At 36.3% G+C, this 14005-nt stretch overlaps 1 protein-coding gene across 1 annotated transcript in view; it reads left to right on the forward strand.

Moving 5' to 3' along the window:
- ADGRA3 (adhesion G protein-coupled receptor A3) overlaps positions 1–14005 on the forward strand; it is a 54807-nt gene that overhangs the window by 12182 nt on the left and 28620 nt on the right. Inside the window, exons 2-5 of the mRNA XM_036382267.2 lie at positions 2690–2761; positions 10358–10429; positions 12288–12359; positions 13275–13346. Of these exons, the coding sequence (XP_036238160.1) occupies positions 2690–2761; positions 10358–10429; positions 12288–12359; positions 13275–13346 (288 nt within the window). The remainder of the gene's footprint in view (positions 1–2689; positions 2762–10357; positions 10430–12287; positions 12360–13274; positions 13347–14005) is intronic.

The raw sequence follows: 14005 nt of genomic DNA on the forward strand, positions 1-14005 counted from the left end.
AAATACATGGTATGATTGGAAGGTGAGAAGAAGGAATGGAATCTCCTCATTTTAGCATCAGAACTTGTTACCTTTGTTGAATGATTTAAGGTTAACTTTAAGAATTTTTAAACCTTCTTACCATCAGGCTGGAAATAAAAGGATTTTCAAACAGTTTGTTCAACTGTCTTGACTTTGTGTATGTGAGATGAGAAAGAGAAATTGTCAGAGCCAGAATTTTTGACAAAAAATGCCTGATCTGTGTTTGTCTAAACTATAGAGACTTGAGGTAGTCTTTGAGAAGCCTGGAGAAGAAAACTACTTAGTGTAATATACAGCTGTGTCAAAATGATGCTGTTTTTGTAGATTGCTAGATCTCTATTTTAGTTTAATCTTATTCATTGTGTGTTTTGAAGTATTATTCCTTGTCATTACGTAGTAAATTTTATGCACTGGAGGAAAGAGTGCATGTGTGTGTGTGTGTTTGGTTTATGGCTGTTTTAAAAGACATCTGAAAGATGTGGTGGACTCATAGTGTGGCACATTTAAGTGTAGAAGTAGTTATCCAGCCTGAAGATGTAATTGGTGTAAGTGAAGAACTGTGGGGACATGTTGGATATGAAGGATGCATTTGATAGAGGATCTGTCTGAAATTGAGGTGACTGTAGCAGAAGTTGTGGAACTATCTGACAGTGAATAAATTTCCAGGACAAGATGGTGTGACTGAAGAGCTTTTAGAAGAACTTGGGGATGAAATTTCTGAAGTCTTGCTTAGAATGAACATGATTTTTGAGGACTGGAGGATAGCAAATGCTTATTTTTAAAAGTGCATCACCATTTGCATGGTTCCAAGTCTGATGTTTGTGTTGAAAAATCAGTAGAACTTATAATAAATATATTGGATACCTGGATAAAGATAAAGGTACCATGGGAAATTTACATCTTCTGTAATGAGAAGCTCTTCCTCACAGTCCTTTGGAGCTCTTCAGAGTCAGCAAAATATTTACAAGGTTCATCTAGCTGTTATAATGAAACATGGTTTTCTAAAAGGTGTGTCTGTCCCTTGCCAAAGGCATTTGATGAAAAAAGTACGTCAGTCTTAAATGGAGGATCATCAGATGAGCAGCTGACTTGCTAAAGGATAAGAAGAGGGTGTGGAACTAAATCCTTCTCAGTGGAGTGGAGTCATAGAGAACTGTAATGCACAACTTACTTCCTAATGACCTGTAAAACAGTGTGAGTAAGGGGTTGACATAGTTGAGTGAGTTGATTGATGTAATAAGGATGAGTATAAAGTGAAGAATTTTGGAAGAAGTTTGTGAAAGTAATTGGGCAATAAAATGGCAGCAGCAGCCACACTGTAAAAAATTGAAAAATTTACTGGGGACAAAGCCTCTGCTGTCTTATATAAGATGATGGGCATTGAGCTGACTAGAAATCTTAGATTCTTAGCATAAGTGATAAAGGCAGATTATATGTTAGGAATTGCTAAGGAAATTGTAGGAAACAGAATGTCATTATTCCAGTATGTGGATTTGTGACTTGTCTGTGCGTTGTGTACTATTTCAGGTCTGGTGGTCTTACCTCACAAATTTTTTAGTGTAATAAAGCTGGAAAGAACTCAGAAATTATTAAGGTGTCACAAATGGCTTTTGTGTAAAGAATAATTAAGTAAAACATAGATTTTTACAAATGGAAAAAAGACATCTAGTTTTGTACATAATGGCACATAGTAAAAAGAGGGTAAGTGGATTGATTACTGTGTGTTTCACTTTTTAGAAGTGGGGAACAGTTAATAAAGCTGGCAGGAGGTGTTTTCAGAACAAGTGAAATGAAGCATTTTTTATGGATTGGAGAGTTGTATTGCGAACCCTTTTGTAAGGAGTATTGTAGATGCCAAAATTTGACATGAGTCAAAAGGAAAATAGGCTATTTTGTTTTGGTTTGGGTTTTTGTCCAAGAGAGAGCTATGTGGTTGTGTAGAAAGCAGGTCCTTCTAAGTGAGGAAATATCAGCCATACAAAGAAATTCCTACCTTGAGGATAATTAGGATCTGCTGTGATCTGTGCAGATGGCTGTGATGGGATAATAGGGTGCTTGGCAGGATCGACCTGATCCAGTTATTCCAAAGGAAGAAGGAACTTGTGGTTGTGTTGTCCTTTAGGAGAAGAAAGGATAGATGAGTGCTTGTTGAGCTTATTTGCAGATGTTTTAAAAAGATTGCATTGAGGAATAGGATGAATGTGTGAAGGATGGCTGGGAAAGGTAGTACAGTCTGGGAGAAGTACATGTGTGTGTGGCTAAAAAGGGGAGCAGAGGAAGTGGGAAGAAGACAGGATGCTGCTTAGTTTGGAAAACCAAAATGGGTATAGAAGACAAGAATGTTGAATGTAGTGATTTGTTCTTTAATGCTTAATTCCTACTACACCACTTCTGGGTCATATTAGGATAATCCTAGATGGGTGTACTTCCTGTCAGATGTTACATATGAAAGCTTTCATGGTGCTTAAAACAGATGACATACAAAGCTTTTTTTTTTCTCCTTCATAATATTTAAGTAGTGCTTTTGTATACACCTCAAGAAAATGAGCTAGGCATTGTAGTTTGATACAGGCTGTTAAACAAAGAGTTACAAAAGAAGTGTAAGCTGTAGCAAAAAAAATTGTTACCAAACTTATAATACATTGTTCTTGATTGGTTTTGTTTACAGGATTTTGAGTAACAATAAAATAACAGAGTTGAAGAACGGTTCCTTCTCTGGATTACACCTTCTTGAAAGATTGTAAGTACTTCTTGAAAAGCTATATTCACTTTAAAAATCAAGTGATATACTGTTTGTTTCATTAATAATTCTAAGAACAGAATGTCTTAAATAAGGGATCTGTGCTTTATTTTGATGTCTTTTTTTTGTGATTGAAGAGTTAACATAGTGTTCTCTTAATATGAATGAATTAATTATTCAACAGTATAAATAACATAACAGCAAAAAAGGGATGATCTCACCTGCAGGTGAGAGGGCAGTTTCAGTGGGAATTTTACTGGAATGTTATGATGGCTGGATTTGCTTTGTTGGTTGTTTCATTATGCAAACACTGTGTTGTAAAGAAAATTACTTCTTTAATTTCTTAAGTGTCAAACCATTTATTGAACAGTTGCAAAGTATATTTGCAGGAGAAACATATGTATTAGAGCCCCTAAGAGAGGCTGGATTTATTAAAGATTTGTTGTTGACATTTATTTTGAGAGTTTTACTGCTTACTTCACAGCTTTGGTATATGCCAAAGGTACAGGGGGATGGGATTGAGTCTGATGGGAGTAACTTCTTGGATATCTCTTGCTTCCTGTTTTCACTTCCCTTACAGATGATACATTGCCTATGAGATAAGAAACAGCATTGTAGCTTCTCTTACAGTCAGCCTTTTTCCAGCTGGTAGAAGGTCAGGATTGGCAGGTTGATCTACCTGGGAGCAAGCGTACACTTTAGAGATAAGGATTTTTCTAGGCCATTTGACTGGGAAAGTAGCCAGCTTCATAATCATCTCACAGCATCTAGGAAGAGTTCCAAACAGCTTTTGGCTTCAGGGAATTAAAAGTATTTTATTCTTCCTCTAAAACTCAAAGGCTCCAATCCCAGTCACCTGACCTAAATAAATTCAAACACTTCTACCATTCCCTCTCCCATGTACCAGAAGAAAGCATCTTTTCACAGGCAGATGAACTTTATTGTAGAAGTAAGTTGCTGTGCCAAAGAAGCAAGGTTATCAGCAGTGATGGCATTTGATTAGCTAATAAAGGCATCTGCTGATGGTTGTTATTTGTTGAAACTCATTACAGTTTTCAGACAGGAAATACTTTAAACTCTAGTTAGTTTGAGATAATGATTTAAGTTTTCTTCAATAATCCAAATCTTAATTTTCTTTAAAATCATAAGAATGCAGCTTTCTTCTATTTAACTCCTGTCATTTGTAAGGTTTTTTTAGGTTATTTTAATATCTTCATGAAAAGGAAAAGAAAGCAGCAAGGCTGGCATCAAGTTTGAGCATTTAAAGTGAGCTGGGATAGCAGTGTTTTAGAGGGTATGGTAGTCTCATCAGAATGAGAACATTCTTTATTGTGCACTATTGTAGGAGTTAATGCATCAACAAAAGATTAATAATGGCCAGGTGTCTTCATTATAAGTGGAGGAAAAACAAGTGTGGTACACTAATTATTAATGATAGTACTTTCTCTTTTTTTCCTTTTGTACCTGCAAGACTTGTTTAAAAGACATAGATATTTAACCACAGTAAATTTTTCCTCTTTAAATGTTTTGTGACCTTGGACTGAAACTACTATTGTAATTAAAATAGTTTTTCAGACTTAAATAGATAATCAGTAGTAAAAGGAAAAACAGTTGAAGGTCACAGTAAGTATTTTAAACATTCACATTGTTAAGTAGCTTCAAATTATTTTTCTGATGTTCATTGTAATAACTTGCATGCCTTCAAAATTGCATTTTTTGACATTTTCTCGTTTATTTTTATTTTGTCTTACTACTCATACTTTCCCTTGTTTCCTTATGAGTGTTTTGTGCTTTGTAGGGAAGTTCCTTTCCCCACATTTAATTTAAGAGATGAAATGGAGATAACAGAAATAAATTCTCAGTATTTAAATAGTTAATTCACACAGTATGATCGTCACCTTACTGATTACTAAGGGGGAGATTCAGTATGCATTTCATGTTTCTTTGTTCATTCCTTGTGATGTTACACTTGATAGGAAAAACATTTGTCATTTCACTGTAGTGGTTTTCAGGCAGAGATTATAGATGTGTTGTTATGAGCCAGCAGTGTGCCCTGGTGGCCAAGAAGGCCAAGGGCATCTGGCCTGGATCAGGAACAGTGTGGCCAGCAGGAGCAGGGAGGTCATTCTGCCCCTGCACTCGGCACTGGTGAGGCCACACCTCGAGTGCTGTGTCCAGTTCTGGCCCCTCAGTTTGGGAAGGACATTGGGACACTCGAGTCTGTCCAGAGGAGGAAACGAGGCTGGAGCGGGGCTGGGAACACAAACCCTGTGAGGAACGACTGAGGGAGCTGGGGGTGCTTCAGCCTGGAGAAAAGGAGACTCAAGGGGGAGCTTATCACTCTCTACAACTCCCAGAAAGGTGTTTGCAGTCAGGTGGAGTTGGTCTCTTTCTCCAGGCAGCACTGACAGAACCAGAGGACACAGTCTCAAGCTGTGCCAAGGGAAGTTTAGGTTGGATATTAGGAAAAAGTTTTTATGGAAAGAATGATAAAGTATTGGAATGGTTTGCCTGGGGAGGTGGTGGAGTCACCATCCCTGGATGTGTTTAAAAAAATACTGAATGTGGCACTTGGTGCCATAATTTAGTTGAAGTGTTAGGGCTGGGATGGACTTGATGATCTTGAAGGTCTCTTCCAACCTAGTGATTCTGTAATATATTTAAATAAAGCCTTCAGAACAATAAATCAGAGGAATATGTCAGGAACATGTATCTGCATAATAATTGATTGAATTTTAATCAATACTGACAACTTTATAATTCATCTGTTAACATACTAACCTTTTTTCTCCTGTTCAGTTCTTGAAAATTTTAATGAAAATGTAGATATTTTTAAATGGTTTCTGTCATTGTATTAATTTTTCTAGTAAATTTGGGGACATGGTATTTGTAGCTGGCAACTTGTTGCACTTCAGGTTATCATTTTACTCAAACGTGTTATCACTTGACCTCATCCACATCAGATAATTCTTCTGTGTTACTATTGAAAGGTGTAAGTTTTGGAGCATACAAGCAACAAATAAAACAATGAGCAAGTACATTAAAAATGGTAGCCCCGGGTAGACATAATAAGTCATAGTTTTAATAAAAATATTTACAGATGTGTTAATTTATGATAATGTGAATTCGCTAATGCATTATTTTGTAAAGAGGGTGATAAATTTACAAAAATAGAAGCTTAATTTTACTGGAAAGTAAAATGTATGTTAATTAGAGTAGAAAATGACTATGCTATGTCTACGTCTATTCTTACAGGAAAAAAGTATGCAAATAAGAGTAACCAGGTCAACAATTTTAACAAATGTCTTAAGTGGTAATGAAAGTGTCTGTACAAAAAGATGCCAAGTATTTTAATGTCCATTTTGTTTTCATATTAATTTGAAATTCAACAAAGGTGAGTGCAAAGGATCCTGCACCAGGGGAAGCGTAGCCCCAAGCACCAGCACAGGCTGGCACTGACCTGCTGCAAAGCAGCTCTGTAGGGAATGACCTTGGGCTCCTGGTAGACACCAAATTGTCCATGAGCCAGCAGTGTCCTTGTAGCCAGGAGGGCCAGTGGTACCCTGGGGTGCATTAGGGAGAGCATTGCCAACAGGCTGAGGGATGTGATCCTGCCCCTCTACTCAGCCCTGGTGAAGCTCATCTGGAGTTCTGTGTCCAGTTCTGGGCTCCTCAGTACAAGAGAGACATGGAGCTCCTGGAACAGGCCCAGAGGAGGGTGACAAAGATGCTGAAGGGACTGGAACATCTCTGTTACGAGGACAGGCTGAGGGAGCTGGGCCTGTTCAGCCTTGAGAAGACACAACTGGGAGGGGAGCTCATCAATGTCTGTCAGTACCTGAAGGGGGGGTGGCAGGAGGATGGAGCAAGGCTCTTTTTTGTGGTGCCAAGCAACAGGACAAGAGGCAACAGTCAGAAACCAATGCACAGAAGTTCCACCTGAACACGAGGAAGAACACTTCTTTACTGTGCAGGTGACAGGAGATAGAACAGCTTTCCCAGGAGTCTCCTACGCTGGAGATACTCAAGAACCATCTGGATGCAATCCTGTTCCGTGTGCTCTGGGGTGACTGCATGTGGCAAGGAGGTTGGATCAGTGACCCACTGTAGTCCCTTTCAACCTGACCCACTGGGTAGTACTGGGAAATGTAAAAATTCAGTCATAAGCATTTGTTTGACTTGCCCACACAAAATGTACACCACGGAGAGCCAATGAAAGGATAGGCTGACTTTGTAATGTGTGTAATGTATAACTATTATTATTACAGAAATTACTCTTTCTGTAATTTCTTAACTCCTGTTCTTCCTTCATTTCCCTCTTGAAAAAGCATTTCATACAGGAAGAGTCCATGGTAGCTAATATGTTTCCTGTCTAACATTTACTTTCAAGTAGTGTTAAGGAAGAAAAGATAATTTATCCAGTGGTAGGTAAGAAAACTTAATAATGTATACATATCAATATGTATGTATAGGCATAGTTTGTGACTGCAGGATGCTTTATTAATAATGAAGACAGTCTTCATTGTGCTGAGATAGAAAGCAGTAAATTTTTAATTATGTATCCATGCACTTTTAAATCATAGGTAACTGGCTATTGAAAGGTTTCATTACAAAGTATAATAAAATTAAAAGGTATTTTTTGCATAGCAAACCATATTTAAATATAAGTAATCTTTCATTAAGATACTTTTTACATCTCAACAAGAACATAAGGTGCAAAAAAATTTCTGTTGGGGAATTGCTATTTGTCCACTTATTTTATGGCTTTGATAAAGGGCTGTTCCAATTTGACACAACAGTATCTTCTGTCATGAGAGTGGTTAAACAGAGTTGTGTGATGGTGAAATCTGCATCCTGTGAGGTTTTCAGGCCTTCATTGGATGTAACAGTGCAGCAGTTGACGTGATTTAGTTGCAATTTGAGCCAGAATTTGGAATACGTGACTGACCTTAAAGCATCCCTTGAAACCTGGTTTTCTGCTCTCCCAACATCTGTTAGTGCCTTCACTGATAAATATGGGGAACCCCTTATATATGGTGTTACTTAGATTTAGGAGAAAATTAAGAATCTGTTACTAGATTCTCAATGTAAGATTGCTCTACTGCCTGGCTTGTGATTTGTGTTGTTATGGGGGTGGGGATTTTTGTTTGGTTTTTTGGGTGGGTTGGTTGGGTTTTGGGGGGGGGATGACATATTTTTTTTGTTTGGGGTTTTTTTGTTTGTTTTCCTTGTTTTGTTTTTTAGAAGGATTCTTGATGGTGGAAGATAAAGTTAGTATAATATAAATGATGTTACCCTAACTCAAATCCTTTTTTGCATTTTTTTAGAGAGATTTTCTTCCATTTGGGCAAATATGTGTCTGTAGGTACATCTTGTTGGTTGAGCTTTGCCAAAGAAAAATCAACATCTGAAATGCTTAATTTCCTCTTGCTAAAGCTAAAATATAGTTTATATAAATGTATTCATTGGTGTTAAAACCAGCAAAAACATGAAAGCCAAACACAACTTTCTAGTAAGGTTGTTTCCCCCACCTCTCTTTTATGTGAGAAATAAAAGTCTTTTGGTTTAACACCACTGTAGTTTCTTCATTTAAAAACTGTCCTACATGCTGCAATCCCAGTGGTTGTACCAGCCTATGTTGCATTAACATCGTTCTCTGTTTCTGAGGAGCTGCTAGACATGTCAGCACTGTTAATTTTGAGATCTTTTGGTATCTCTTTTGTTTCACAACAAAACAAATTTTCCTCTGCATATTTCCTCTGCAAATACTTTTGGTAGCTTGATATACAGCTAGTGCCTACCCAAGGACTGCCACTGCAAAGGGTAAAAAAGCCCAACCAAACAGACTCCCCGTCTGTTGTAGTTGCAGGTTGAGAAAAGTCTTAACACGTTGGACATTAATTGATATGAACCCACTGCAGTGGATTTATGAAAGAGGTGTATCAGGGAGTACTCTTTGAATTTATGGAGTGAAATCAAAGAGCCCTGATAGTCTAGACTAGTGGATTTCCAAGGCATGTGTTGAAGGTTTTTCTCCCTCAGTGGTTTCATCAGTGAGGTTTTAAGTGGGAATTACACAATTTTAAATAAAAAATTGAAATATGAAGAATAAGTGTAATTTTTCTTCCCTACATCAAAGATTGATGGTAAATGAGTGATGAATACCTTTTATTAGTCTCAGATTTGCCATGATCTGGTATTCCAGGGTGTTATATGCCTAAAGAGCCAGTTCTTCATGCTCCTGGTACTACTGCACTGAAAGTACTTGGCAGTTCCTGCTGCCACAGCAAGGGAAGAAAATAAAGTTAAGAGAAGTGTGTATATGAAAATTAATTTACTGCAAGGTGAATTTAACGTATTTCAAGTATTTCAGATGTTTAGGTAGAGCGTTCAGGTGTGATCCATGTGCTGTGATGCTGTCTGTTGTACCATGATTTGTTAATCTGTCTGAAGGAAATTCTGTTGTGAAATCTTGGGATGAATTATTTTTTTAATCATGTATAGCTGTGTGATGGTAGATGTAATCCTCTTGTACAGTTCTCTTTCAAGCAGAATTATTAATGTTGTGGTAGATGTAGGAGATCTTTTTTCTACTCTTGCAAATTTAATCACTACTTTTGAATGAAAGTATTATTTTTCTTTTCAAATCTAGAATGTTTGGATATGACCAAGGAGTGAGAAACTTTACATATAGTAATAAGCACCTGTGAAGTTTCAGATAATTCTAAAGTAAAAATCAAGTGTGACTAGGGAGGTGGAAGTAATTTTAGCATTCATGCAGTGATAACGTTTGTTCAAAACTGTGAAAGTGCTATCAGCTGCTTTCTGTGACCTTTGAAATTAAGCTGTATCTACAGAATATCTCAAGTTAGGAGTTACAACTCCTATATCACTTGTACAATTAATAAAACAGTTTAATTTAATGATTACTTTACATTTCTCCTTATGGTCTCTGGAAACTTAAGATTTAGAAATTTGCTTTGAAATTTTTTCACCATCTGTATTTGGGATTCTCAATGAGGGCTTTGCTATTGTGCCAGCAACATAAGTGGAAAATTTTAGTGTTTGGTCTTCAGTGTATTTTTAAGATCATATTTTGCTTTTTTTGGTAGATGTTGGGCATTACTGAAGTATTGAAAATTGGATAGGCTACAGAAAACAACATGTGCTAGACAGTATCATACTGTGTAATAAACAGGTGTCTCTGCATAGCTGTAAACTGTTCACACTGTGGCAAAGTATCTTTGAGGCTATATAATTTCATGTGATGCAAACTGATAGAATTTTTAATGGAATACATGTGCTGTTTCTGTTCTTCCTTGTAGGTAAAATACAGATTTTTCCAATCTTGAAAGATGCTGTATTAGAGAAAGTAAAAATGTGTTGTTGAGTTTTTTGCTTGGTGTTTTGTTCTGAGTTTTTTTGGGGAGTGATTTGGTTGGTTTTTGGGTTGTTTGCGGGAAGGGGGGGCAATTTGGTTTGGGTGGGGGTTTTTTGAGGTTCTCAAGCAAATTGAGACAAGTTACATGTATCTTTACAAATATCTTTGTTTTAAAGTGTAATTTCTGGTAAATGCTGTGTCTTAATTCTCCACAGGGATCTTAAGAACAATCTTATTAGCACCATAGATCCTGGAGCTTTTCTGGGACTTTCATCTTTGAAAAGACTGTAAGTAGCATATCTAGCTAGTCAGTTTAAACAAAACAAATAAAAAACTTCTCAGGGAGAGTAAGTCTTAGCTTCTGGAAGTTTAGACAGCAAAGTTATTATATATAAAAAGTTGAATATATATATGTACCTGGTGAGACAGGTGCCAGGTTTAACTACACATTGATCCCACAAGCTCACACCTCCCTGTCTGCCCATTCCCTGCCCATTCTCCACCTCGTTGCTCTTCATGCTATAATTAGTCTTCTTTGGTGGTCGTGGGCCAGGGCCTTCTTGGTGAAGTAAGAGGTCTTTCTCAGGTGTTGCTTTTTGACCTCATCTTTGGGCAGGCGCAGTGGAGGTTTGGCTAACTCTCAGGTCAGTTTGTCCTGGCCAGGAGCCTGGTTTTTGCTGGCTCCTTAAGTAAAAGGTTCTGCTTTATCGGTTTTCTACGATACTTGAGTCTTGCTTTACTGAGTTTTCACAATATATCTTGGCTTTATGGCCTTTACCTAGCAACTATATTCTTGTGTTCTGTTACAAGTTGTTTCTACCTAACAAGTTACATTCCTATGTGTACTGTTACAAATTGCTTTTTCTACTTTTGCAAACTTGCTAAATAAGCTATATATATTTCTGTTTCCCTCCACCCGCCTAAATAGATTATTATATGCTTCTAAAATTCTGAATTTTTGTAAACATACATGTTTTTTATATCGCATACACGCATGTATAAAACAAAGTCTGCTTTCAGCCTTGTGACTGAAGAACATCCGCTGCTTGTGGCTTGGCAGCCTCCCTTGTTCTGACAGTTGCTTGTATTCCTTTTTTTTTGTACTTGAGTGGCTTGAAACCTCTCTGGGTGGACTTTTTCAGAGCTTTGATTCCATCAAGTCTTGTTTTGTTGAATGTTAAACTCGTGATTTTTATTTTCCAAAGGTCACAGTGGAACATAGAGTTGCTATTAATACTACACTGAAGTTACAGTACTATTTATGCTGCTTTATATAAGGTTTTGCCAACATTCCCATTAACATATTTTTGGGAGATTTATGTGTTGGCTGTGAAAGTTCTGTACCAGATCAAACTTGAAAAATAAAAACTCAGCATTATTTTTTTTTCTTTTTTTAAGCACTCTTCAGATTTTTGTAATATTGTTACACCTTTTAAGTGTTAGTGATTTTTGGTACTACCTCCCCTGCCCTGTTTCTTTCTTAAATTTTTAGAGTATATATGTTAATTTATAACTGATCAGATGATCTGTCTCACTTAAAAGGAAAGTATGTTGGTAATTGCACTTCTGAAAACCTTAAAAATAAAACTGAAGGACTAATTCTGGATCATTATTACTTGCAAGCTTAATTTTTATTACTTTAAGAATTTTTGGTCATTTATTTCAGGATCTATACTGAAAAATATATAACTTTTAAGTATTTATTGAAGTATAATTCTAGAAATGGTCTTATGTATAATAAATGCACTATTATAGGTCTCTGATATGTTAAAAATCAAGTGAGGTACTCTCTCTGTGTGTGTATATATATATTTATACACACACATATATAAATACTACACAAATATGAAAATTTACTAGGTAGGGATGTAAGCCAAGCCTGTTTAAGGGAATTTATTGGTAAGTCTAGACTTGTTCAATTGTGTATGGACAAACTATAATTAGTTAAGAGATGGATTAAGGAGTCTGTGTGCATGTGTAGACACCCATATAGCAGTACCTTCTGGGTTTTCCTGAGAAAGACCAAATATGCATGTGGTGCAATCTGTTACTCATGAATTTTTGTTCCAATGCTTCTATTAGCAGACTGTATGTCATTTGGAAATAAACCAGCTTGTTCCAATTTTTCCTTTTTTCTATTTATAGAGACTTAACTAATAACCGAATAGGCTGCCTGAATGCAGATATATTTAGAGGACTTGTAAACCTTATTAGATTGTAAGTATAATTTGTTTTACATAAATACACTTAAGTTTTAGCCTTGTGTAAGTTAACCTTCTTTGTTTCAAGGGGAGTAGTTTATTTAAGTGTGCTCTTGAAAGACAGCCAATGCCTATGGTTGTGGTTTGTGACTCAGTAGCAAGCTCAAAAACAAGTGCTGGGGCCAACCCAAACCAGGCTATTCAGTGATCTGTTGGCCTTGCAGCTGTTTTCCAGTTTCTTAGAATGTGTAGCTGAGATGGAGACTCGGAGACTGTACAAAATATTTCCTTTAAAAAAATATTTCAGCCTTGTTGACTCTTTCAGTATCCATGCCTTCTACAGTGGCATTGCTGTCAGTCTGTTTTGGTGGCAGTCTTGCATGTTTTGAAGAGTCCTTCATTTACTTTAAGAGGATAACATGTAAGATTGTGAAATATTTCATTGCCCTGGTTGTTAGTTTCTTACATACAGTTTTTTCACTTATATATAGAAAGTGTTATGGATAATATTTTAAAAAAGCATTCTGATAGATTGAACATGCTTCTTAGAGCATGTTAATAGGAAGACAGCAGTTCACTGTGAACAACAAAATTAATTTTACACTTCTTGAAATCTGTGCTCAACATCTGCCAGTTGATGCTTTAAATAAAAGTAAAGTCTCCGCATTTACTTTTTTTCCAATCTTAAAAATTCTTCACCTAAACCAAGAGTATTAAAGAACAGTTTATTTGGAGATTTTTGCTAGGCTATTGAGAGAGCCTATTGCTAGGCTATTATTATTCTTATAGTCTTGTGAACTAATTACAGTGTTGTAATAGTACCTTGTAACTTTTAAACATAGAGTTATATTGAAGACAAGTTTTTTTTTTTATTTCACATGTCATTTATCTGAGGATGATTTCAAATCATGAACATACTTTTATTTCTCAGGAATCTTTCTGGAAATCTGTTTTCTACACTTACACAGGGAACATTTGATCATCTTGGTTCACTAAAGTCTCTGTAAGTACTTGCTGCATCTCGTCCTACATTATTCTGAAAAAACAAAGCCATTTTCTCATCTGGGCTTCCAAAAGTTTTATTCTATATGTATCATTTATTAATTTATAGTAAATAAATAGCATTTTACACCTTTATAGCAAAAGAACCAAATACTTCTGTGCAAGATCTTAGACCTTGATGAGCAGTATAGTGTTGTTACAAATAACAATGGGTAAATATCAGCCTCATGTTCCTTTGCTCTCTCTTGGTTTCATGAGTTGTAATCTTGTGTAAGAAAGAAAGTAAATTAAAAAAAGTGCTGATGACTAGCTTATGCTTTTTCCTGGTAATTATGACAGTTGGTTCACTGTTCTGTGACTTAATCAAAAGCTTTGGTTTCTGAGTTTGACACGGAGTTAATTTCTTGTTTATATTTATAAAGGAGAATATTTCTTTCCCTCCCTTCATCCCTTTAATTGTTCATAAGGTGGTGTTCCTGATATTTTAGTTGTCTGCATAAAGGTTGCTATTCAACAACACCACAGAAATGACAAAAGAACCTGGATATAACTCATTATTATTAAAATAGTGACTGATCTGGAGGAATTCATGCGAGGAAATGCCAAATGGGGTTTCATAGGAATGTTGATTTAGTGTTTGTAATGTTCTGCCTGTGATGT

This window comes from Molothrus ater, chromosome 4, assembly GCF_012460135.2.
Source record: "Molothrus ater isolate BHLD 08-10-18 breed brown headed cowbird chromosome 4, BPBGC_Mater_1.1, whole genome shotgun sequence".
Taxonomy (NCBI): Eukaryota; Metazoa; Chordata; class Aves; order Passeriformes; family Icteridae; genus Molothrus; species Molothrus ater.